The following is a 24,500-nucleotide window of genomic DNA, read 5'->3' as shown; positions in this document are numbered from 1 at the left end:
TGTAGAAAGTAAATAAATAAATAAGTTCTCTGTTACAGAGGGTGGCTAAGCAACTTTCTTCCAAACATCTGCGCCAACTATAAATATGGCAAGGGATCATCTAACTATTACACAATACCACTACAAACATACTGACGGTAGAGACTCCTAACTAGTTTTCTGCAACTGCAAATGTTAATCCCATAGAGTCAGACACGAGCAGAGCCGGGATGTCTGTATTGCCGCTTGAAACCTTGCTACTTTAGGCTTGATCCCTCAATTAATTGCTGTGCAGATATCACTCATGCATTTACTTTCACTCTCTTCATTAGCTCAATGAATTCTCTAAAAGCTGCAATAAAAAAAATTCCAAAACTCAAAATCATTTTCATAAAGTAGATTGATGCAGAATGCATAATTCTAAAAGAGGTATTGGGTTTGTGAGCTGAGAAAACAGTTGGCAAGACGCAACTGGGGAAATGATACTCATGCTATGAGCTATACCTTCACCTTTCAGATGGTAATGGAATTCCTAGATATACTATCAAGTGTTCATCACTAGGAGTGTTCTGATGCAATTGGTGCAAGCACGCACAATAGTGTGATATCGGTAAAATACTAAAATTGATGGTTGTTTATCAGTCTATATAAGCATAGTTTTAATTACCATAATCTGAGTCATGAGGTCCTGGGGATGCTTCAGGGTGGTACTGAATAGACATGATGCTTCGTGCAGGATAAGCAAGGCCAGCGCAGCTTCCATCGTTGAGATTGACATGAGTTACTTCTACACCATCTGGAAGTGATTTGGGGTCAACCGCATAGTTGTGATTCTGCCACAAAATGAAAAGTAGAAACGTTAATAGATGGCATTACCTTGATTTAGCAGAATAGCTTGCCGAAATGTTACTTCAGGAGGCAGTCCAGTTCTTTAAAATATCTAATACAATTTAAACAAGTACACATTCTACAAAAGAGAGATTGATAGAATTTACACACCTGAGCGCTTATCTCAACATCTCCAGTACGAAGATTACGGACTGGATGATTTCCTCCGTGGTGACCAAACTTCATTTTAAAAGTTGCACCGCCTAATGCCAAGCCAAGCAACTGATGGCCCATGCAAATTCCAAAAACAGGAACCTTTCCAAGAATCTCCTTGACCGTTTCAACAGCATAGGGAACCGCAGATGGGTCTCCGGGGCCATTGCTGAAAAGAACCCCATCTGGTTTCATCTTAAGAGTCTCTGATGCTGGCCATGTTGAAGGTACCACAGTAATTTTGCAGCCATAGGAAGCCAATCGCCTAAGTATGTTGCTCTTGATTCCAAAATCATATGCAACAACCTTCAATTCATAACCATAGAAAAAAGTCAGTTAAGGCTGCACTGCCAACCTCTGAGCAAGTGGTAAGATTTCTTTTGGTTAAACAAAGATGTAAAGGGAAGAGAAATGTGAGAAGGGAGAGAGAGATGAGAAGGAGAAGAGAGTAAGAATAGTACGTAGAACTAAAACTGAAAACTTTGTTAATTAATTCAAAAACCATCTAATTCTTGTATCTTTCATCTCTTCACATCTGTCATCTCTCTTCTCATTCTTGTATCCTTTTCCTCTCTCTTTTAGTTTAATACCAAAAGAAAAAAGAAACAAAAAAAATACCGAAGAAGCCTACTTAAAAAATAGAACTTAATGCAGACTTACACGAAAAGCCACTTTATCTTTTCTATTGGACATAAATTCCCACTCAGAATTGGTTTTATCAACCCACTCATGAGGGGTCTTGCATGACACGCCACTTATTAAATCAACCCCTGCAAGGTGCATACCCCAAATAAGAAAATATGAACTTTTAACCCTCTGCATGATTTTAACCGACTTCATGACATCCTTACCAACAATGTCCCATGAACGAGACATTTCCAACAGTTCCTCATCTGTTTTGGTCTCTTCTGTGCTCAAAACACCAATAAGGCTTCCATCTTGCCTTAATCTGCGGGTGATAGCCCGCGTGTCAACATCATCTGTTGCATAACCAGTCAGCATTAAAGGTCAACACCAGAAGTTAAAAAGATACAGAACAGCAAAAAAAATCACATGATTCTGCAAAATACCAGTGCCTTAAAGACTAACGCCATGGTATAACTTACAAATTCCCATGATATTCCGTTTTGCTAAATAATCACCAAGAGTTTCTGAACATCTATAATTTGAAGTACTGCAAAACAAACAACAGAAACAGTTCATTGAAAGGTTTGAGAACAGCTCAATCATTGAAGCTTCCGATATTAATGTCCCTATAGGCTATAACAGTATTTAAAAAGGATGCATACCTGATACTTAAACTTCTGATCACTAGACCACCAAGGAAGCACTGCCTTGATTCTTCATCATCTGGTAGGAAAGTATCAACATCAGATTTCAACATATTTAAGACGGTCTAATTCTCTATTATTAAGAAAGGAAACTATACTTACCAAAATTTACACCAGTATTTCCAATTTGGGGGTTTGTCATCAGGACAAATTGGCCAGCATAACTCGGGTCTGTAATAATTTCTTGATACCTGCAAAAAAATGTATCAGCAACCTAAACTGATAATGCCCAACTAAAGCTAAGGTGACTACTTCCAGTAATGCAAGCAGTAAACTCCTTCATCCCTACAAAAGTGGGTTTCACTTCACTCTCATATGCAAAAAGAGATGGAAGTTGTATAAAATTTCTTAGGGGAAGGCAAACTTTTGTGGTTCTTGTGGGGGTTAAGTGATGCACCACTGCCGATATAAGCCTCCACACCCAACATGACAGTTGATAAATCAATAAAAATTAGGAAACACACAAATTTTATAAGCCAGCTCACCCGGTCAAGGATGTATTGAATACAACTTCACCAACTTGGGTTCCTGAAGCACCAAATGACTTTGCTCTCCATATTGAACCATCTTCAAGCACAAGTCTAGCATCTGAAGTCTTCCAAGGTCTTTCAACCAAGTCTGAAGCACGAGGAGTAAAATAAATAAACAAAACACAAAGATGAAAAATTTAAGGGACTAACATGCAATAGTTCCATTGTTCTGCTCTGGCTGCAGAGGTTTGAAGTGGGATTTGGGGTTACAAAAGGACTCAAACCTAATTACTTAAGTATGACATTTGGTTAACTTGAGAAAGATTTGAAAAGGAGATGTGAAATCCAAAATCTCATCTTAAATCGAATTGTAAATGTTTGTTTCATTAGTCAATAAATGGTTTGTAGGAAACACGCATGGTGGTATAAGATATAATAGTTTCTGATAGAGAAGGTGTCACATTTGTTTGCAAATTACAACCAAATTGAACGAGTGCACCTTAAGTCCAGACACTATCTGGCTGCTCTAATTTACCAGGAACTAAGAAAATTCCAACGCTGTAAAAGTATGAAACTTTTCAACACAGAATGAGACTAAAGCATAAAAGGGCCAAAACCCAAAAGGGTTGAGATATCAATGTGCACTAATAATCGAGAAAGCCATTATGACATAAAGATTGAATCTTTTCAAGTCCTAGAGATAGAAGAATTAAAGCAGAGTAGCACAAGTGGTATACCTGAGACGGCATTAGCGGTGGCGGAGGAGCATCGGAGAGTGAAAACCCTAAGCTTTGAAGGGTTTTGAGGCTTGGGAACACAGAAAGGCGACGGCTTTACGTTGATAGCTGCTGTGACCATTCTCTCTCTCTGAGCTACGCCACTGTCTCTGTTTCCCCTGTTTCTCTTTTCGTGTTTCTAAATTCTAATGAGGCCCTTTCAAAAAAAATTCTAATGAGGCAAAAAAAAACCCAAACCCAATAACTGAGAGGGACTTATTAGTAACCATTTTTTTTTAAAAAAATAGATAATTTATTAATTCAAGAAATTATAACCAGGAGCTGTAAATCTCAACTACTCTGATTAGAGAAAATGACTCACTCATGTGTAACCAAAAAAAAAAAAATGACTCACTCATGTAAGTCATGTTACTTAGATCGAAGTTGTATAGCTTATTGTTACTGGTGCATAACTTTGTGTATAAATCATGTTCTCATTGTCAGTTGATAGAGTAGTTTTTTTCCTTGTTAAGAGAAAACTGTTTTTTCCTTGTTATCGAAATGAGTAATCCAAAGAGTGATTGAAGACTTTTTCTTCACTTCATCTCCTATATAGTTGCAGGTTTGTGGTTTGTAAATGTTTTCTCATTATGAAGTTAACCAGAAAATCTTCCACAAGTCATTTACCCTTGTTTTTAACAAAGCCCAACCAACGCTTCTAGTTACATAGACTAGCATCGTACCCGCGTTTCTCGCGGGTGATAATGTGATGTTAATGAAAAATAGATCGACTAAAAAGAATAGTGGTTATTTATTTTTTAGACATAGAATAGTGGTGGTTTGGGTATTTTTTTCAAGCTTTTTTCAATTTACTCTTTTATTTATTTATATTTTATTAACTTAATTTGATAATTATGTTATTGAATGATATTATAGGCACTTTCAAAATTTGGTGAGGCATTTGACACCAAAAGAGGGCCTCCAATTATAGTAGTAGAGATTAGGATAAGTATATGGAAACTATAAACTGTGTTAGGGTGCATTTCAAAGTCCTTGTCATGTGGATTATAACTATTGGATAGAGTAAAAGCCTAGGAGTCCTAAAATGCATCACTGAAGAAGCTCCCTTTGTCAGTCAGCTCCTCTTAATTCCTCTAGAACCATCTGCATCTGTAAAATTGGGGATGGTTGCAATAACCCTGAGAAAACAAGTCTGAATGCACATGCAATCCAAACAGAAACCTGAACTCTAGAACACGCCGGAGGAATTCCTTCAGGAGCGGTTTGATGACAATTGACAACTCGGATTGATATCAAAGGGGGCTGAAATCGGATTGATCTGAAATCGGATTGATAACAGAAGTGACTGGACATCTAATTGATTTCAGAGGGGCCTTCGAATTTATTCCATGTGGTGGTCTAATTGAAAATTGCGTCTATGTTTTCAGAATTCCTGCCTGGGTCAAGGTTACCCGCAAGCTCTTAGACAATCGCAAGTTTTCTGTGGACGTTCTAACCAAATGAAACTAGCTTTCAACTCGAGTTATTAGCACCATGCATTTTAAGGCAGGATTCTGTTGGGTGTGATTTGCTGCCTTATGTTCGTACATGGATCAAAACCATTAGCCACAAAATTTAAGAATTTGTGGAACGTAATGCATACAATACAACTTGTAAATCAAGCTTCCAAGTACCTGTACCTGGCTGGAATTTTTTGCCAAAACCAATTCAAATCTTTCTAAAAACATTGAAATACTAGGTTTCTACTTTCATTTGAGAAGAAAGAAATAGATGATTCCGTGAACTGCGGGGTAAAGGAAAAATATAGGAAAGGCAACCAAACCCTACAATTTTGGATCTCAGAAGTGAAAATCAAATTATAAAACCAGTAAACAAAACTTTGTAGCACAAGTCTCCAAAAGTGAATAAAATTTTTAACATCATAACAAGTCTTCAACCTTAAAGATAAAAATGTGCTCAACTCCATAGATGAAAAATTATCAGATTCTTCCCTCTAGTCTAGTGACCCAGAAAAACCTTGAAACACTGGAATGGTTAAGAACTACCCCAACCTAGTTCATTCTCCTAATAAGCTCATTGATGTAGTTCTCACGGTTTCCAGCATCTCCACCTTCAACATAATGGTTCCTCTTCTTCTTAAGACCACCCAATGGTGCCTTGAGCTTGAATGGCCATAGGAAGTTGTTGGCCTCCTTGAAATGAGGTCCGACTGTCAAGATCTCGTGGATAAGATCTTCCGTGCAGATAATGCCATGCTTGCCCAAACCCTGTAAGAGTTCCAAAACATATTTAGACCGCAGAAATTATTGCTAACCTAGCATAAATCACAAGCAAAATGCTTAACAAACCTGTTCAACAACAGAGTTATCAGTCAAAGCGGTTCTCTGCTTGTTCAACTTGCCATAACCCCTCTTGTAAATCAATTCCTTCACACTCTTCAGGTTGGGGTATCTGAAATCATGCAAACCTATTAGCCATACATTTATATGTTTACAGGTAAAACAAAGGGTCTAGTTGTACGCACCCATAAGTGACATATGGCTCAACCCTGTGAAGCATGTTCAAGGTGGCCTTGTTTACTTTCAGGAAGACACCATTGAATATCTGTTTCAGAACACAAAGAATAAACAATATTATTTAAGCTAATGTTTAAGACAATCTTCATTAAACAACCATTGACTAAAGAAATACATTATATTTTACAAATCACCAGTCTGATGAACCCATGAGCACAGAGATTACTACACTTCTCCATGAATTAAAATGCATGAAAACATGCATGCCAATATGAAAATGAGAAACTCAAACCATACAATGTTTAAGTACATCAACTGCACTACAAATAACAAATTCTTATTTTCATACCCCTAGATGCATTTCCAGCTTCTACCATGAAGGAATAGCAGATTCCAATCAATTACCAAACAAACAACACGGCTACAATGCAGGTAACCATCAATATTTCCAAAGGTATGAGTATTACCTGTCTCAAACGCAAAAGCTGCAAGATCTTCTTTGTCTTTGGATCAATGGCATTGATACTGAAAATACAAGAATTAAAAGTATAAGGAAAAGAACCAGAACTATAAAAAACTCAATATATAAACAAATTAAGGATCAGGACCTACCCACGGATACGAATGATAAACAAGAGCTTAGACTCTGGCTCGACATAGAATCCTCCTTTCAGCCTTGCTTCACGCTTCAACCGGACCAATTCATTGTCCTATACAATGCACATAAGTAGTATGTTAACATGAAGGGCAAATCAATTCAAAGAAGCAGAGTGAAAATTAATATAATAAACCAAACAAGATGTACCTTCTCTGCGTACTCCTTGGTGTACTGTTTGGATTTGTTGTAAATAAGCTTTCTGTTCTCAGAGTTCTTCTTCTTGGCGGCTTCAAGCCCCTGCTTCTTTGCCAAAGCCCATTCCTCCTCTCTCTTCCTCTTCTTTAGGACCGACTCGGGAACCACTACCTTGACTGCTTCACCCATCTCTGCAAATGTGGATAGCAGCAGTTAAATCAATGTACTTTCAATACAAACCTAATTTCAATGTAAATTCACAACTCAAAACAATGTCTCTGAGAACAGTGTTTGTTTCACACACCCTAATCAAAAGATTCAAAACAAACCTAAAAATGAATGAAGCTAAAGAGTATATACGATTCAATCACCGAAACCTCATCCACATCTTAAACTGAAACACACCGTACATACATAAATAAGAAAAGACGGCAGATTAAAATACGTACTTCTAATCCACTTCACTGAAGAACCCTAAAATATTTCAAAAAAAACGAAACAAAACCAAGCTCTAATCGACCAAAACGAAAGCTGTTAGGCTAACAGAACTGTATTCAGCTCCGATTCGGCCATAACAAATCAAAAACAGACGAGCAATCAAACACAGATCCAAAAATGCAACAACAACAGCTACACTGAATGGCATGAAATCGAAATGCGAATACAAACGAAGAGAGATTGGGACCGGCGGAGAGGTACTGACCGAGCTGATGTCGCCGCGGCTTGGAGGACCTAAACGAAGGTGAAGGGCTTTATCGGCGGGGCTACTGCGAAGGAGGAGGTTGCGAGTGAGAGTTTAGGGTTTTGTAGTATTTGTTTGCGCTTCGGGTGACGACGTGGACGGTCACGATTTGGTTGGGCGATAGCTGTGGATATTGTCCGTTGATTTACGGGTTATAATGGGTTGTGGACTGGGTCGGGCTAATTGTGTATATAACTTCAGCCCAAGTTATAGTTGCTCTTTTTTTGTGGGCCAATAATAACTTCAGCCCAAGCTTCTAATCAACACCAACAAAGATAATCTAAACTTTTCTACCAAATTTAAGTTCTAAATGATCATCGTTAAACGAATTTTACATATAAAATTTTTGTGTTAGAAGTGAGGACATGACATTTGAATCTCAAATATGTACATCATTTAGGACTCAAGATTTGTTAACAATATTTGAGATTACAACTTTTTCCTACTTTAAGAGACATTTATTCTCTTCAGCATGGCTTTGCTAAATTATCATTAACGAAAGCTTGACTGAGATCTTGAAAAAAAAACCAACGTCGACTAGTCAAGTTCTTGGGTCCTGACAATGCAGCTTCTATGTCTAGCGATACAAAGTTGATTATGTGTTAATGATATCACTTAGTTTTGGTTTGTTTCACGTAGCCATGAAAATATCGAATTTTCATGAAGAGAATGGTTGCCAAGACTATAAATTAGTGCTTATTAGTTAAGGGGTTATAGCCATGTTCATGTCTTCCGGAGATAGTGATCAAGATGAGTGAGGTTGTGAAGAGATGATGATATGACTCTTCAAGCTTGGAATGAAGAGGAACAAACCAGGGTTTAAAGTTTGGTTTGCTTCGTACGATGTGCTAAACTATCATTGCATTAAAGTATTTAGAGGTTAGACTCACATCGAAACTTAATACAAAAAGTGATTTAAATTTGTCATTTCAAACAGCTGTAAAATTTGCTTCACGAAACATATGAGGGAATCCAAATTTCTTTCCTTTGGCAAAGTTTAGTTTAGGTTAAAAGATGGGGTGATCATCATGATGACCAAACCTTAGACCATCCAAGTAAAATTTTGACGTCAACATCTTTAGTAGCAAGTAGCAAGTAGCAAGTAGCAACATGCCAGCAGCAGGGAGAGGTACCCAATAGCAAAGCACCGACTGAAAGGAATGATGGCCATTGATACTCAAATTACGAATCTGCCCCCACATGTTGTCTTTATATTACAACGTGATCGATCCGAGTTTCAAAGAAAACATATCATATGGAGTTGGGGGGCACCATAACAACAACAACCCCATTGAATAAATTTGTTTTTATATCATGGTATATATCAATGGTCAATGTGTTTATTAGTGATGAGCAAACCCAAATTCTCAAGTTATTCAACATAATAGTATAGTTTAATTAGTTGTGGGTACATAAATATATTCTGAAGTGCATATGGTGATCAAAGTAAAGAATATAAGTATATAACTATACAAGACTTTTGACATCACTAGCTTTCATTGGCTTTACTCTAACAAGTTTGTCAAGGAGAAAAATCTATGAATGATTCTTAGTGTGTTAAATTCAATCGATAAATTGAGGAATAAGTGAGGATAATATATTTTAAAAAATGTCTCAGAAGTTTAATTTAAAAAAAAAAATTTCTAATAAGTTTGGACAATTTATTAAATTTCCAATAGAGATGTTATTCTTATGAAGATTTAACATTTTGAATGAAGTCGATTTCAAATTTTCGACCCTCGAACGATCGACGAAAGGCAAATAGCCTACCCCCATTTTCCTAAGTCTATATTCAATCATCAAAATGTCAAATAATGTTACTGGCCTTGAGATTGTGAGGACAAAATGTTTAAAAGGACCAACATAGAATTATAGACAATGACAAAATGCTCAAACGATAAAAAGAGCTTACGCGGTGGCAAAATGTTTAGACTATTAAAATAGAAGCTTAGGCAACGACAAAATATTCAAATGACTAATATTGAAGCTTAAAAAATGACAAAATGTTGAAAAGACTAATGTAAAAACTTAGGCAATGACAGAGTGTGTTAGGGAGCAACAGGCATCACAAAAGCAACTAAGAAAATGTGTTCGATGGAGATTCCATCGTCTTAAAGAAAACTTAACGTAGTAAGCAAAACAAACTATCTTGTTAGCTCATCTCGCCATCTCTGTAATTAACTCAAATAACTCATAAATTTGCTACTCACACAAATTAAGTTTCATTGTTATGAATTTTGAATGCTAAAACATCTATGGCCATTTACAAGTGATTGTAATGCTTGATGCCTGAATGTAATAGTATAAATTCACAACCATGAAAGGGATGTTTTTTATTTGGCATATGACATGAAAGAGATATTGTAGAAATAGTCTAGCAGCTAGGGCTGCTTGATTTTTAAGAGCACCGACATATTGCGTGCGTCTGTTTGTGAGAGAGGACGGTTTGGCAAACAATTTTCTTCAATGTGTGAAGGTTTGCAACAAATTTAGCTTCAATTTAAGACAGAGAACGAGGCCAGATCAGACTTGGGATCTGCAATGTCTGCGGCCATTCCTCTCTATCCATTTCCTTTGTCCTTGTTTATTAATACTCTAATCAAGTTCAATTACTTTAATCACACAGTAAGTTCCTCAATTTCTGCAACTTAATGCAAAATCCAAAACCCAATACCAAAGTGTTCTCTTTTTTTTTTTTTTAAAAAAAGACTGCAGTATTCTAGCTCTTCCATAGTCACATGGTCTGCTACTTCATCTTAGTCAGAGCTTTAGTTGTTAATGGCTCATTGTAAGCTTTATCTTCACTTTCCCTAGTGATATAATATTTGTTCTTGATTATATAATTTTTTGTAATGGATTTGTCTGATTAAAAACTATTTTATTCTAATCTAGCTAATGGTTATATCTGGAAAGGTGATATGGGGGTTTGAGTGTGTTTCGTAAAAGGCTAATAAGATTGCTAATCATACCCCACACAGATTAAACGTTTAACTAATGGTGATTGACAGTTTCTCTATAATGGTAATTTTCCATGTTGGGTAGCTATTGGAGCTTTTTGGTACTGTCAGAGAAACATCCACACACTCTTGCTTTCCTTCTCCTCTTCCTCTGCCTTTCTTAGTTTGCTGCATTTGGGTTTCAAATGCTGAGACTTGAACTGGTTTTGGTCAAGTCTTTTCAGTGTTGGATCTGATTCTTTGTACTAGGCCTCAATTGGGTTTGTCACTTTTCTCATCCTGGTTTCTGGGTTTTAAGGTTTCCTGCTATGTTACTGTTGTTTACTGGTTTTAGACCTGAAATGGGGTTTTAGAATCTCAATCCTTGTAGATTTCTCTGTCATATTGAGGAATTTCAATCCTTTTGGTTCTGTACTTTATTTTAGTTCAGTTGAGAGGTCAAAAATGGCTCCAAGTTTAGATTTTTCTAGGTGGTGGGGAAAGGACAACAATTCAAGTAAGGGTACTCCAGTGGTGGTGACTATGGAGAACCCAAATTACTCTGTACTTGAGATAAATGGTCCTGATGAAGTGTTCAGGCCAGTTGATAAGGACAGAGGCAAGAATGCCAAGCAATTTACATGGGTTTTGCTTCTCAAGGCCCATAAAGCTGTTGGCTGTGTTGCTTGGCTTGGAAATGTTCTCTGGGACTTGCTTGGTGCCATTAAGAAAAGATTGGTTTTTGGGCAAATGGAGAATGAGAAATCTGGCAAAGGAATCTTGTATAGGGTCATTATGGGGTTCTTAGTGATGGCTTTGGCTTTTCTGGCTTTTGAAGTGGTTGCTCACTTGAAAGGTTGGCATTATTTTGAGAACAGCAGCTTGCATATCCCTGAGACTCTGGAGATTAGGGGGTGGCTTCACTTGGTTTATGTGGCATGGTTGGAGTTCAGAGCTGACTGCATTGCACCTGCAATTCAAGCTTTGACCAACTTCTGTATTGCTCTCTTCTTAATCCAATCCGCAGACCGTATGCTGCTTTGTTTAGGTTGCTTCTGGATCAAGTTCAAGAAGATTAAGCCAAGAATTGAAGAAGTTCCATACAAGCCAGACGATTTGGAAGGTTCAGGTTGTAATTACCCCAAGGTTCTTGTTCAAATTCCAATGTGTAATGAGAGAGAGGTAAGTTTCTCAAGTCTCAATCTCTTTATTTTCTGAATTATGTAGGTTCTATAGGTGAATCTAATGTAAGAATAGCTAAATCACTCACTATCCAAATTGAAATAACCTTATAAAAGGGAAAAGTAGCTAAATAAGTATAACAGAACAAATTGATGTTTTAGGCACTTACTATTTTCCATAGATTTTTCATCATGTTGATGACAGTGACTTTTTATCATAAAACTGTCTTTAGGTATATGAACAATCTATTTCAGCAGTATGCCAACTTGATTGGCCTAAAGAACGTCTTCTGATTCAAGTTCTAGATGATTCTGATGATGAGAGCATACAGTGGTTAATTAAGGCAGAGGTAACTCAGTGGAGCCAAAAAGGTGTCAATATAATCTACCGGCATCGTTTGGTTAGAACTGGTTATAAAGCTGGGAATCTCAAGTCTGCAATGAACTGTGATTATGTGAAGGACTATGAGTTTGTTGCAATCTTTGATGCTGATTTCCAACCAAACCCTGACTTCCTCAAGCTGACAGTTCCCCATTTTAAGGTGGCTAGATCTCATATAGTTCTATCTTTTAGTGTCTGGTAATTTCTTTGCTTTAGGTGACTGATTTTGGCTGCCATTTTAACTTGTGTGGTAGGACAATCCTGAGCTTGGGTTGGTTCAGGCGAGGTGGTCTTTTGTTAACAAGGATGAAAACTTGTTGACACGCCTCCAAAACATCAATTTGTGCTTCCACTTTGAAGTGGAACAGCAGGTTAATGGGGTTTTCCTCAATTTCTTTGGCTTCAATGGTACTGCTGGAGTTTGGCGAATTAAAGCACTTGAAGACTCTGGCGGTTGGCTTGAGCGTACAACAGTAGAAGACATGGATATAGCAGTTCGCGCTCATCTTAATGGGTGGAAGTTCATATTCCTTAATGATGTCAAGGTAATTTTACTCGATATTGTTTCTGAATCCAACTGAACACTAACTGATTCTATTTGTAGTTCTGCAATCAAAATGACTGGTTTTCGGGGTTATATACTATGGATAATAAATTCATTGGATTCTTAAAAAAGTATTAGCAGTCCTAAATTTGTCACATCATGACTCAAACTTTAATTACTGATGTTCAGGTCCTCTGTGAACTTCCCGAGTCTTACGAAGCTTATAAAAAACAGCAACACCGTTGGCATTCTGGTCCGATGCATCTCTTCCGTTTGTGCCTCCCTGCAATAATTACTTCAAAGGTACTCTTAAATTTAGATCCTCCGATTAATATGATCAATGCACTTTCTTGATAGTATCATTGTAACAGTGTACTAATTGCCATCTTGCAGATGATGTTCTGGAAAAAGGCAAACTTGATACTACTGTTCTTTCTCCTTAGGAAGTTAATCCTCCCATTTTACTCTTTCACATTGTTTTGCATAATACTTCCTTTGACCATGTTTGTCCCCGAAGCTGAGCTATCCATGTGGGTTATATGCTACGTGCCCGTTTTTATGTCATTCATGAACATTCTTCCTTCTCCTAGATCTTTTCCCTTCATTGTCCCCTACCTCCTGTTTGAAAACACAATGTCTGTGACCAAATTCAATGCCATGGTATCTGGGTTGTTCCAGTTGGGGAGCTCATATGAATGGATTGTAACCAAGAAGGCGGGACGATCATCAGAATCTGATCTGTTAGCTGTGGAGGAGAGGGAAACGAAGGCCATGAACCACCCACAACTTCATAGAGGAACTTCAGACAGTAGTCTCTCTGAGCTCAACAAGTTAAAAGAGCATCAAGAAGCTGCTGCTCCTAAACCTCCTGTAAAGAAATTGAACAAGATCTACAAGAAAGAGCTGGCACTCGCTTTCTTACTGCTCACTGCTGCAGGTAGAAGCCTTCTATCAGCTCAAGGGGTACATTTTTACTTCCTACTATTTCAAGGCATATCATTTCTACTGGTCGGTCTTGACCTGATTGGTGAGCAGATGAGCTAGTAATTATTGGCGTGAAAAGTTAATGGTAAAGATAGAAATAAAGGGTTAATAAGAGATGGCAAACCAATGTGGTTTTCAGCTTGGTGCACAAATTTGCACACAGGTAGATGCAAAGAGCTTCTTCTCATTAGAAGTGCCCATATAGATTCTTTGTCCTTGTATTGTTTGCCCATATATTCTTTGTCCTCGTATTGTTTGCCCATAGCCTCACACCATCTTCTTGTTTCTCTGTTTTGGTTCGTAAATTATAGATTTCTGTATGGTTGGTATTCTTAGATGAGCCACAATGTATTCCAATACCACGTAGGTTGATTTCTGTAGGGAAGTGTTGGTTTGCATTTCAACATTTACAAATGTAAAACTCTCTGTATATTGCACCAGTTCATTTTATAACAAGATTATATTTCTGTCTCGTATCAAAAAAAGATTATATTTCTGTCATTTTTCTTATTTGTGTAATTGTAAACAAGTTTATCACTATGAAATAAGAAATTGTGAAAAAGTGTCGGCAGGCAGTGTGCTACAAATGCTGCTATGTCTCATATTGTGACTCTGGATTTGCAAAGATTAGGATGGTTCTGTAAAATGTGTCCCACATTGCTAATAGTCTAATGCCACCACTACAGCTCCTAATGGCATCTGGGTGTATGCCAAATTGCCAACCCCTAATTCTAGAAAAGCTATCCATGTTGGTAGATACAGAAGAACCTCTACCCCATGCAAGTCATGTGGACCTCAACCCCTTCAAAGCATTCTTTTTCTACTTTTTGAACGCTTTGAAGCCAGCTTTGCATTTGTTTGCCTGTAAAATTTTGGACAACTCTATATATGATAAATGTTTGCTATGTTAAAATGACCGACCAAATTAAGCATCACCCCTAAAGAAAAGATTATAAATTTCCAAGCTTTATGAGTTGCATCGTGGTTTTTGGAAAAGCAGACCATACATCTGAATGGTCTATTAAACAGCTAAAGTTAATTAGAGTTTTTGACAATAAAGGACAAGCAAGAAAGTTCCCAAGGGAAGAAAAATGAATGTAGAATCTAGCTTAGTTGGTTGTCACTATGATCATTTCCAAGATCTAATCATTGACCAGTGACTATGATTTTCTTATCATTTTCATTAGTTTATGGCACTATCATGTAAAGTAGACACTGGAATGTCAATTTATGATACAGTTTATATATGGTACTGAGGGAATTAGAGAGTTGTAATCACCATGTTTATGCATACTTTTCCAAATTGTTGACATTCTGTTTCATACTTCACACTTAATTAAAACATGCTAACTAAGCGAGATAAGATAACTAGAAGTTTATTTCACGATTACATAGGGTTCGACTCTCGTCATTTTTCGCATAAGCATTGAGCCTCCTTTTGGCAGAAAGCAAACCAAAACCTTCCTCTATTCATATTCTTTTTACTTTCTACTGTTGAAACCAACATTCTTAATGTAAAAGTACTCTTTCAGATAGATATTGAAAATAGATGAATCTACTTCTTCCTTCATCCTTACACTGCTGCAACTTTAAACTCTACCACCTGTCATGGGAAGTGAATGTAACCCTGTTGATCGATCATTTGACAAGACTAAGTAACTGCTTCACATGTACCTTTCAGTGTCTTTGATACCCTTCGTAAATGTGGTAGTACCACTAGCATCTTTAGCTTTTGAGTATTTGGGACTGACAGCAATATTAGTTTAGAAAAACAAACCAACACTACAAGAAAAAACATATTTAACAACATGCAATTCACGTTGTCAATAACTTTTGACAACGTTTGCCGCATGTTGTAGATGCCAAAGTCATTAAAAGTCCCCGAGTCCTTAACATCGAGCTTTGAACGTTGTCGAAAAGAGGCGAAGCATGTTGTTGTAATTATTCAACAATGAGCTATGCACGTTGTCATAAATTTTCGATAACATTTCAAGCGCATGTTGTAAGTTTTAACAACATTCTCTGCACGTTGTCATAAATTTTAGACAGCATACACGGTACGTTGTCATATTAATGGATACGTTGTTATAAAATTTCAGTACATACTATTGCACCCAATTTGCTGGGTTATGCTTTCCTGTACCTCTAAACATTCACCATTACTTAAACTCATTCACATGCCAATATTAGTACACACTAACCATGTATGAAAAATTTACATTTCATTAGGAGTGCCACATTCTCTTATACATATGTTCTTTACAAAACAAGCATGACAAAGTACTGGATTCTTTGTTCATCAGCATTGACAAAACATGCATGGTACTCCCTCACCTACATAAATTCTCTAGTAAAGCAAAATGTACCTGCTACTTCAACTACTAAGGGAGCATTTTAATGGAGCTTTTGGGCCATGCAAGAGTGCTTCCTACAGCTTCACCAAGTTGTTTGGCATCCATGGTTGCTCTATACACTTCCATAGTCTGATACTCATCAAACACCACGTCAACCCAAACCTTCCAACAATCTCGTCCAAGAGGCACACAATGAACTTTTGTACTTGGATTTGTTGAAGAGATCTTCCCTTCAGCCACCACTTCATCTTCTTCATAATTGTTCCAATTCAAAAGTGCACATCTTCTATTTTCAAGATCATTGCTTGGAGCATTGATTGGTCTACTTGATTGTTGTGACTACAAATATAAGAAATTAAGAGAGAGAAATATTGGTTTAAACATCTAACTGTAATATTGCTCACACAGTTTCTGGAAGTAATAGCTATTGTATCAGTAGATTAAGAGGATAAAACTTAAAACTGAACATGTACCGTACAGTACCTAGTTGCTTACCAAGAGCAATTCTATTTTATTCTTCAAAGCATAGCCCTACTCTAAAATGATAATTAGACTGTAATGACTAATGATTGTTGTCCAGGAACCTCAAAGCAGAAATTCCTCTCTTGTTATAGCATGACAATAGGTGAATTTTGTTTCACCTAAAATTCATAAATCTTACCAATTATAGCAGAGATTACATACCTGAGAAGTAGTTGCATGTGCATTTATCATTTTCTCTAAGTTTATGTTCTGTTGAGAAGGTCCCTGAATTTAGTTCAAGACACATTAGATTATGCTTCTTCATTCCCAATGGATTTGTTAAGCACAAGCCAGAAACTGCATATCAGATCTATCTTAATTCGTAGTTCACAACATGACCACAGGTCCACAAGTAAAGTAATACCTATAGTCATATGCAGTAAGTCTTGCAACTGAACAACTCATCGCATACCAGAACTCGTTTTTTTTTATTTTAACTCAAAAACACAGTAGTTTCACATTTCCAACTTGAAGATGATATCCCATAAAAAAAAAAAGGAAAAAAAAAAACTTGAAGATGGTATGAAGGCATATCGAATACCAGACTATTCCGCCCACTCATGTTTAATACATAATTTTGTATACCACGTACCAACTACTATCAGATCAATAACTTGATCCCCTAAACAATATAAGTCATATTTTAATAGTAAACTACAATGTCATACACAATTATGTAGCAGAAGATGTCAATGGCTATTTGCAGTCGAGAATACAGGAGCTTTTGAGATGAAGTGTACAAATGAATTCAATTGCAAGAGGTGGTATAGAATCGTTCTAGATAATTGGCAGTTTCTGTGTTTTGTTTCAGAATCCGAAGAGTAATAATGCATTCAAGTTTCAAGAGCAGATTTGTACCTCCTGAGTGGCCTCTTAATAGAAGTTCTGTAACAGATCATGAATGATGCAATACCATGTGTCCAAAAAGCATTTAATAGAAGGAGAAATTTACCCGAAACTCAGGACCAAGTTTGTATTTCACAAAGTTGTCCCATTCTATCTGAGATTTCACATTTGCTGGCTTGACCTTGTCAATTGCACGTTTCTTGGTAGGAAAATCCACAACCAGGCAACTTAAGGCATCACAGAAGGTTGAGACAGAAGGTTTAATCCAAGAGATGCTTACCTCAATTCAGAGATCCTTTGCAAGTTTTGCCTCACTTATTTTATTGATTATAAAATTCTAAACTCTCATCCTAAACGAGCATGAGACATAACTCCCATTATAACATTTACGCCCATACAAGTGAGAAGTGAGATGTGATACCATATGTGTCAAGAAAACCAGATGCCTTGTTTTTTCATAAATGTTGCAAAGGGAGATAAATGCAAACAATCTTTCATTAATACATCAGAATCACTGAAAAATGAGGAAGGAGAAACTCAAGATAAACTGACGGAATTTAGAAAAAGCCTTGACAGTTTAATTGGAATGATAGTCTGATCGCCTTTGCTAGATAGTATCAGCAGTTTGCTGTGGGATTTATTGTATCTTTATTTACTTGTTGTAGTGTATGGCACTTTGGTTGCTTTTGATAAAGAAATAAAATGGATTGTAAAATTGCACGAATGAAAAGAGAAAAAAAAAAGGATAATAAGTCGATATATGTAGACTATAAAAAAATCTCATCATAGATGAAAAACAGGATAAAAAAAAAGTGCAGTGAATGAGTACCTACACTGAGAAAAGAATGAAGCTCGAAAGGAAAAAACAAATTAATCAACTCAAGAGCATTAGATTGTTCAGTAGACTGTAGTAGACAAATAGCACTGAGACAAATGGCTGCTAACAATAATCAAAATAAACATAAGATAAGAGCACTGGCACCTGACAAAAATAATGATGTCAAAGAAAATTTCAACATGACAGATGACAAACCTTATTTTCTTGGTCACGATCAAGCTTCAAGAATATAATATCGTGATATTTCTGTGACAATTCTATATATTTTGGAGCTATAATCATTCAAGGACCACACCTGCGGATGAAGATCAAAGGAAGGAATGACAAATCAAGAGTAACTAATCTTAAGATATTAAGATATACCAAGAAGCATGAGCCGGGTGAGAAACCAAAACAGATTTAGTCATTATAGCAAAGTGGTGCAGGTAATGCAATTGCAGCCTAGGTCCAAGTTATGGTTTCGGTTAGCTAAATTCATGTCCAGTTTCAACTTCATGTTTAATTCTTCTGGCTTTTAAGAATCAATGAAAGATTAAAATGCTACTTTGTTAAAGCCACCGTGTTCTTCCCCCTCTTGACCCTACAAGCAGAAATTGCAGTCCTCACTAAACAATGAATTGAATCGAAAGGAGAAGCTAAAGGCAAATTCTCACACTAAACTTAGCCTATTCCAATTTGCCTCATATATTTTCGAAACTAAACAATTTGCAGAACTATAAATGTCAAAATTCCGTGCTATTCTACTCTACCTATTTTCTCAAAATGCAGAAAACTAGTCATAGATTGCAGCTAACTAAACTTTCTTAATCAATTGCAGATACAATAAGAGAAGCCCATTCAATTCCACAAAGCCATATACTCAATTGCCCATTCAATTCCACAAAGCCATATACTCAATTTCCCATTCAATTGAGTATATGGCTATGTGGAATTTCCGAAAATTTTCGAACCAAACACTACCATGAACGAACAATAAGTCAAAAAAAAGTACCTGTAATCAGAATCGGAGAAGCATTGCAGGAATCGAAGGGAGCTGATCTTGAGAAAGAGCTTGAGCTTGAGCTTCAGAAGGGAACCAAAGACAGAGAAGCTGAGCTGAGCTGAGAGACGCTGCGAGTGAGAGAGAGAGAGAGAGAGAGAGATCTGAGCTTTTGAGAGAATTTGAAATTGAAAACTGAGAATGAAGAGCGATTGGTACCTGGAGACGAGTTGATGGCGGGAGGGAAGGACTGCTTGAAGTCTGAAACGACTAGGTGGCTCCGAGCCCGTCGAACATTATGAAGGTCACCGTCGACTGAGGCGAGAGCTTTTGGTGGCGGGAAATGAGTTTTGGCTTCGACTAGGGCGTTTAGTGGCTTTGTAAAAGGTAGGTCAACCAAATTTCAAATTTCTCCTAAAATTTAGAATAAAACGGACAGCTCCCCTCACCAATTTTTTTTTTTTTATCTCAAAGTTTTGACAGCGTTCGCCACATGTTGTCATTCTGAAAAATTTTCAACAACGTGCACACCTGCTTGTTGATAACTTAATTGACAACTTGCAGATAACAACACACAAAGTAGATTGTTGATAACCAAATTAACAACGTGCAAATGACGCGTGTGGTATTAAATGATTTACTACAACGCACATTATTTGCTCGTTGTCGAATACTGTAAGTAACAACGAACATTTAGAGCATGTTGTTATTGTGATGTTGTGGTAGACTACTTTTCTTGTAGTGCAAGGATGTGGTCTGCAGCTTCCCCAATTTATTATCTAGAGACAAATGCTTGGGACCTGGAAATTCAGGGCGTGAAACTCTTGTATTCCTTCTTACAATAATCCCATATCTCATTCTCATAAACAGCACAGTAATGGGGTCCCTTATATCTTCTCAAGAAATAATGCAAATTGTATGCAAGTTTTTCCTTAAAAATAAAAAAGAAAACAAATAAGCTATACAGAACCATGATCTTTTATAGATCACATGCATGCACACATTGGTGTCTTGTAGCTATGCATGTACATATTGTTAAGGAGCAAATTCTGGGTGCCCTACTACCTTGGAGGTTTCTGGCCTACCAGCACGATACATGTCTTTTGGATGTTTTCCTCCACCAAGTACAGAGAAGCTGACAACCCAATTTGGCCTATTTGATCATCATCATCATCTACTGATTGCGATGCACGCATAATTTGCTTTTTGGGTGTGTTTAATAGAAGATTTGAATCATGATCTACTCCTCATCCCACACTTCATTCTTTGCCATTTTGGCTCAAGCTTATTTTACAAGCAAGTTGGACAAGTTGGGGCGGGTGATAATCTTGCGCTTATATTCAGAACGACATAGGTTTAACCTTAGGGTTTATCCTTTTGTATTAAGGGTTAGTATTAGTACTTATATAAGAAATAATTAATGTGAGAGAACTCTAACGGTTTACACTAAACACAATATCGACACGAAAATGATCCAAAATGATCGGATGAGGATGGATCCTTGGTTTATATATGTCATCGCTAGAATGGCATTAACATCTCTCATATCCAAAGTTACTGTATGTCTAAGAGTGGGGTGTCATAGACAGTTCACATAACAAGTGTATGTTAGAAGCAAGCAAAATAATTGATTTCTTTCGGTTCGATTGTCTGTTTATAAACATCAATAGATGTCAACTCTTCATAATGCAGTAAATTTCGGATTCAATTTTTTTTTTTTTTTTGATCAAAAGATGAACTTCATTAATAAACGAAGATTACAATGAGATTGGGAGCAAAAGCTTTCAGAAGAAAACTATGCCCACATTAGACTTCACACTCGAAGTCCATACTGACACACTGGTGGAGCCAACTAGGCCCCGACTCCAAACATAATAAAGGGTGACTCAACTTCAAGGCTTCTTTTGCAAGGCGATGTGCAACCTTGTTACAATCTCGCCTTACAAACCGCCAACTACAACTAACAAAAGACTTAAGTAACTGTCTAACTTCATCTAAAATATGACCTTCCAAACTTAGGTCATCACTACTAATATTTAAAGCATTGAAAACTGTTAAAGCATCTCCCTCCACTTCCAATTTATTAAAACCCAACATGCAAAGCAAACCTTAGACCATGAAGCATCGCTAAAGACTCCACTGCTCTTGGGGGAAGGTTACCGACCTGAGGAACTGCCAAGGCACCTTTAAGCTTGCCCAAATGATCCCGGAAAACAGCTCCAATTCCACTTACACCATTTCTGACATTTGCTCACCACTTTTATTTTGTAGTGATATCACCACCCTGTTAAAACTTGCCACGTCATATAGAATTAATTGAATACTTAAAATATAATTTTTTAATAAAACATCATGATAAACTATAATTATGTTTTATAACACGTGACAGTTTTGTATTGAGTGGTGATATTACCACCAAAGTATTGGTGGTGAGCAAATTTGGGTTTAGGGTTTAGGGTTTAGCCTATTTGATCATCATCATCACCAATACTTTGGTGGTGATACCACCACTCAATACAAAACTGTCACGTGTTATAAAACATAATTATAGTTTATCATGGTGTTTTATTAAAAAATTATATTTTAAGTATTCAATTAATTCTATATGACGTGACAAGTTTTAATAGGGTGGTGATATCACTACAAAATAAAAGTGGTGAGCAAATTTGAATCCAATAGTTTCTAACATGTCCACTTTCTTTTTTTGTTAATTAAATAAAAATTATTAATTTCTTTTTATCTGAAAAAAAAATTCGGTTATGTTATCTTCAATGTTTAGATTTAGGGTTCTAGCTACCCGAACATTGATTCATTGAATCCAACCTAAGAGCGCGTTCGTCTTTTCTCAAATTAATAACATTTATGTATGCTGCACAAAAATGGAACCTAGCTAGCTCAATTTGAGATGAGCAAGTTCTTTTCACAGATGCTTAATCTTTGAAAGAGGTAGTTTTGCATCTCCTGCATGCCCATCAATTTTCTACATAAAGATGTTTAGAATTTTTTATTTGTTCAATTAGAGAATGAGCACATTGGGAAGATAAGATCTATGGAACCAATTAGAAGTGTCTTTTTCAATATTAATTGCTACAATAGCATGGTCTTCGATTCTAGGAGGTTTGAAAAGAAAGAAAACAATGGCTTGCATATGAAAAAAATTTGCTGGGTTTCTGATCTTCAGTTTTTACCCTAAAAATAGATGAAAATAATAGGCAAAAAGTGAAAATAATAAAACAAGTTGGAAATTATCAAGTTAAGATGATTATGTGGCAGTTGACACATCACTTAATTGCCACATCATTTGGGATCAAATTTTGGTAAATATATTTGGTGAACGTAGCATCACTCTTTCATCAAATCTCTCTTTGTCAATAACACCTTTCATTTGGAATTGGTCCTTTAATTAGGTGCCCTCACACACTTATGCCTACCATGTGAAGCCATACCATCATCTTCATGATGATCGATCACCATAAATCCATAATTATCCCTTGCTCCTACATTGGCTAGCTAATAACTGCCATGAGGAATTTGCGCGAAGATGGATATAACATTAGAAATCGTCAACGAAAATACAAATATTTGGTAGAATGTCATGGTTATGTCGGTTCGTTTCAACAAAATTCTTGTAGCTTGTCCAACTATATATTGCTGCACAGTTTTTAGATATCAAACAGACCTCTCCAGAAGGTAATTTTAATGTGGCCGATTTCCCCTCTTTGTTTTGTTACATAAGAAGTCACGCATTTGTGCCCTTTACAACCTTGTTTGGAAAGGAGGTAATGAAACTGGAAAGAAATCATCCAGTGGTTACCAGATGATCAGACTATGTTGTTCAATTTGCTTCTCACCATCAACTATTTTTTTTTAACTTTGCCAACTATTTTTTTTTTTTAACTTTGCCAATGACATTTACCTCAAAATAATTGAACAATTTGTTTCTCCAGCAACAAACACATGCCAGCACTTGTACATTTCAAGTTTATCAAATCATCACTAGCAAGGGCTCAACAGTTGATTGTTCTCCTGATCCCCACCCCTGTCTGTACTTGATTTACAAACCTTGTCTACAACATCAGCTACCTCTATAATTGATTACCGCATTACATCAGCTCACCTTTCTCTAGATTACCGTCATGACTCATGACAACTGTTACTGATCGTCTCTGAGAGTAGAATAATCTTTCACCATTAAACTGTATCGCCACATAATTTTGTAATATATAATGCTCTTCCTTCTTGACCTGCTGGCCCTTACTGACACGCCTGGTCTTAGATGGAGAACATATACTACCACCTAATTGTTGAAAGAATATAGAGTTTCACTGCGAAAAAAGTCTAAAACAAAGTGAAGAAAATGTGAAAATTATAATTGACTGTAATACACAGGAATACAAATAATACAGCCCCAATTTTTTTTTTTTTTTTTTTTTTTTTTGCAGATGCTTGAACTTTTAGGGCTTGGGAGATGCGGGAGAAACTGAGGGGTTGGAGAAGTAGCTCTTGACCTCGGCCTTCCAAAGCAGAGTCGAGAATTTAACTGTAAGCCTACAGTAACCTACGCTCTGGTAAACCCTCATTTAAAGGTATTGCAACTCTTTAGACATGTTTAGCAAAAAGGGTTTACTTGAACGTAAAGAAAATCTGATCTGACCATGAAACCGAAAAAAAAAAAAAAAAACGAGGTTCACGTTAGGGTTTCTGCGCGCAAACTAAAAAGTAAACCAGATGGGGGATCAACAATTCGATGGGAAGTTTGAACGACCTCGTAGTCTGAATCTGTCGACGTGCACGATGTGGTTGTTGAGATCGATACTGTTGAGGCTAGCAACCAGTCAAATCTTTAAAGCGATTTCAATGCGTATCCAAGTCATGGTGTTCTATAATTAAATCTCCGACTCTTATTTTGTTAGGAAGCACACCAATCGCGCCAAGAAAGCCACCACCAGCTTAAATCTTCTTGTTTCAAATGGAGCCTCCTCCATCCATAGATTACAAAGCCTTATTGAATCATGAAGATGTCCATTCATGGACATGTTGCAAGCAGACAACTTTGAACTTAAAATCACTACGTTATGGGGTCCTGCATGTCTGCATGGAGTCAACGTTTAAGCTTCCAAGCTTTATACCCACATATTATCCAAAGCCGTGATTTCTGCTCTAAATTTTTTTGAAGCACCATGGGATTTTTATTTTTATTTTTCATTTATAGCTTTGCTTACTAGTTGGCACTCAATATATGATGACTATGAGAGGTTTAGGGTTTACGTCCCACCATGTGGCCAGCAAAGAACTGTACCCAGGCTACGCTTTTAGCAGTCTGCT

The 24,500-nt window shown here is 36.8% G+C and overlaps 4 protein-coding genes across 5 annotated transcripts; 1 reads left to right on the top strand and 3 right to left on the bottom strand.

Moving 5' to 3' along the window:
* On the bottom strand, window positions 1–3,758 carry LOC133742720 (carbamoyl-phosphate synthase small chain, chloroplastic-like). The gene is made up of 10 exons (XM_062170401.1): window positions 3,559–3,758; window positions 2,837–2,969; window positions 2,454–2,542; window positions 2,310–2,370; window positions 2,127–2,194; window positions 1,872–2,000; window positions 1,681–1,790; window positions 979–1,326; window positions 647–812; window positions 1–331 (listed from the first exon to the last, which is right to left on the bottom strand). Exons 1-10 carry the CDS (start codon window positions 3,677–3,679, stop codon window positions 282–284), a joined length of 1,275 nt encoding a protein of 424 aa, XP_062026385.1. The 5' UTR covers window positions 3,680–3,758; the 3' UTR covers window positions 1–281.
* A 1,645-nt stretch (window positions 3,759–5,403) lies between these two features.
* On the bottom strand, window positions 5,404–7,633 carry LOC133725638 (large ribosomal subunit protein uL30y). Its single transcript, XM_062152980.1, has 7 exons — window positions 7,571–7,633; window positions 6,880–7,056; window positions 6,687–6,784; window positions 6,542–6,599; window positions 6,083–6,162; window positions 5,907–6,009; window positions 5,404–5,825 (listed from the first exon to the last, which is right to left on the bottom strand). Exons 2-7 carry the CDS (start codon window positions 7,054–7,056, stop codon window positions 5,610–5,612), a joined length of 732 nt encoding a protein of 243 aa, XP_062008964.1. The 5' UTR covers window positions 7,571–7,633; the 3' UTR covers window positions 5,404–5,609.
* A 2,735-nt stretch (window positions 7,634–10,368) lies between these two features.
* LOC133725637 (probable xyloglucan glycosyltransferase 5) lies at window positions 10,369–14,146 on the top strand. The gene is made up of 5 exons (XM_062152979.1): window positions 10,369–11,727; window positions 11,960–12,268; window positions 12,363–12,653; window positions 12,842–12,955; window positions 13,046–14,146. Exons 1-5 carry the CDS (start codon window positions 11,011–11,013, stop codon window positions 13,694–13,696), a joined length of 2,082 nt encoding a protein of 693 aa, XP_062008963.1. The 5' UTR covers window positions 10,369–11,010; the 3' UTR covers window positions 13,697–14,146.
* Window positions 14,147–15,828: 1,682 nt separating this feature from the next.
* Window positions 15,829–19,914, bottom strand: LOC133725636 (uncharacterized). 2 transcript variants are annotated; one of them, XM_062152978.1, is made up of 5 exons: window positions 19,395–19,914; window positions 19,188–19,306; window positions 18,392–18,491; window positions 16,675–16,737; window positions 15,829–16,329 (listed from the first exon to the last, which is right to left on the bottom strand). In XM_062152978.1, exons 3-5 carry the CDS (start codon window positions 18,476–18,478, stop codon window positions 16,018–16,020), a joined length of 462 nt encoding a protein of 153 aa, XP_062008962.1. In that variant the 5' UTR covers window positions 18,479–18,491; window positions 19,188–19,306; window positions 19,395–19,914; the 3' UTR covers window positions 15,829–16,017. The 2 variants fall into 2 exon arrangements, 1 of the variants encoding a protein (XP_062008962.1); XR_009854512.1 differs by having other exon boundaries at window positions 15,832–16,329; window positions 17,465–18,491.
* Window positions 19,915–24,500: the final 4,586 nt, after the last annotated feature.

Source organism: Rosa rugosa, chromosome 1 (assembly GCF_958449725.1).
Source record: "Rosa rugosa chromosome 1, drRosRugo1.1, whole genome shotgun sequence".
Lineage (NCBI taxonomy): Eukaryota > Viridiplantae > Streptophyta > Magnoliopsida > Rosales > Rosaceae > Rosa > Rosa rugosa.
The sequence above is the reverse complement of the archived record's forward strand: the minus strand, read 5'-3'. Positions and strand labels throughout refer to the sequence as shown.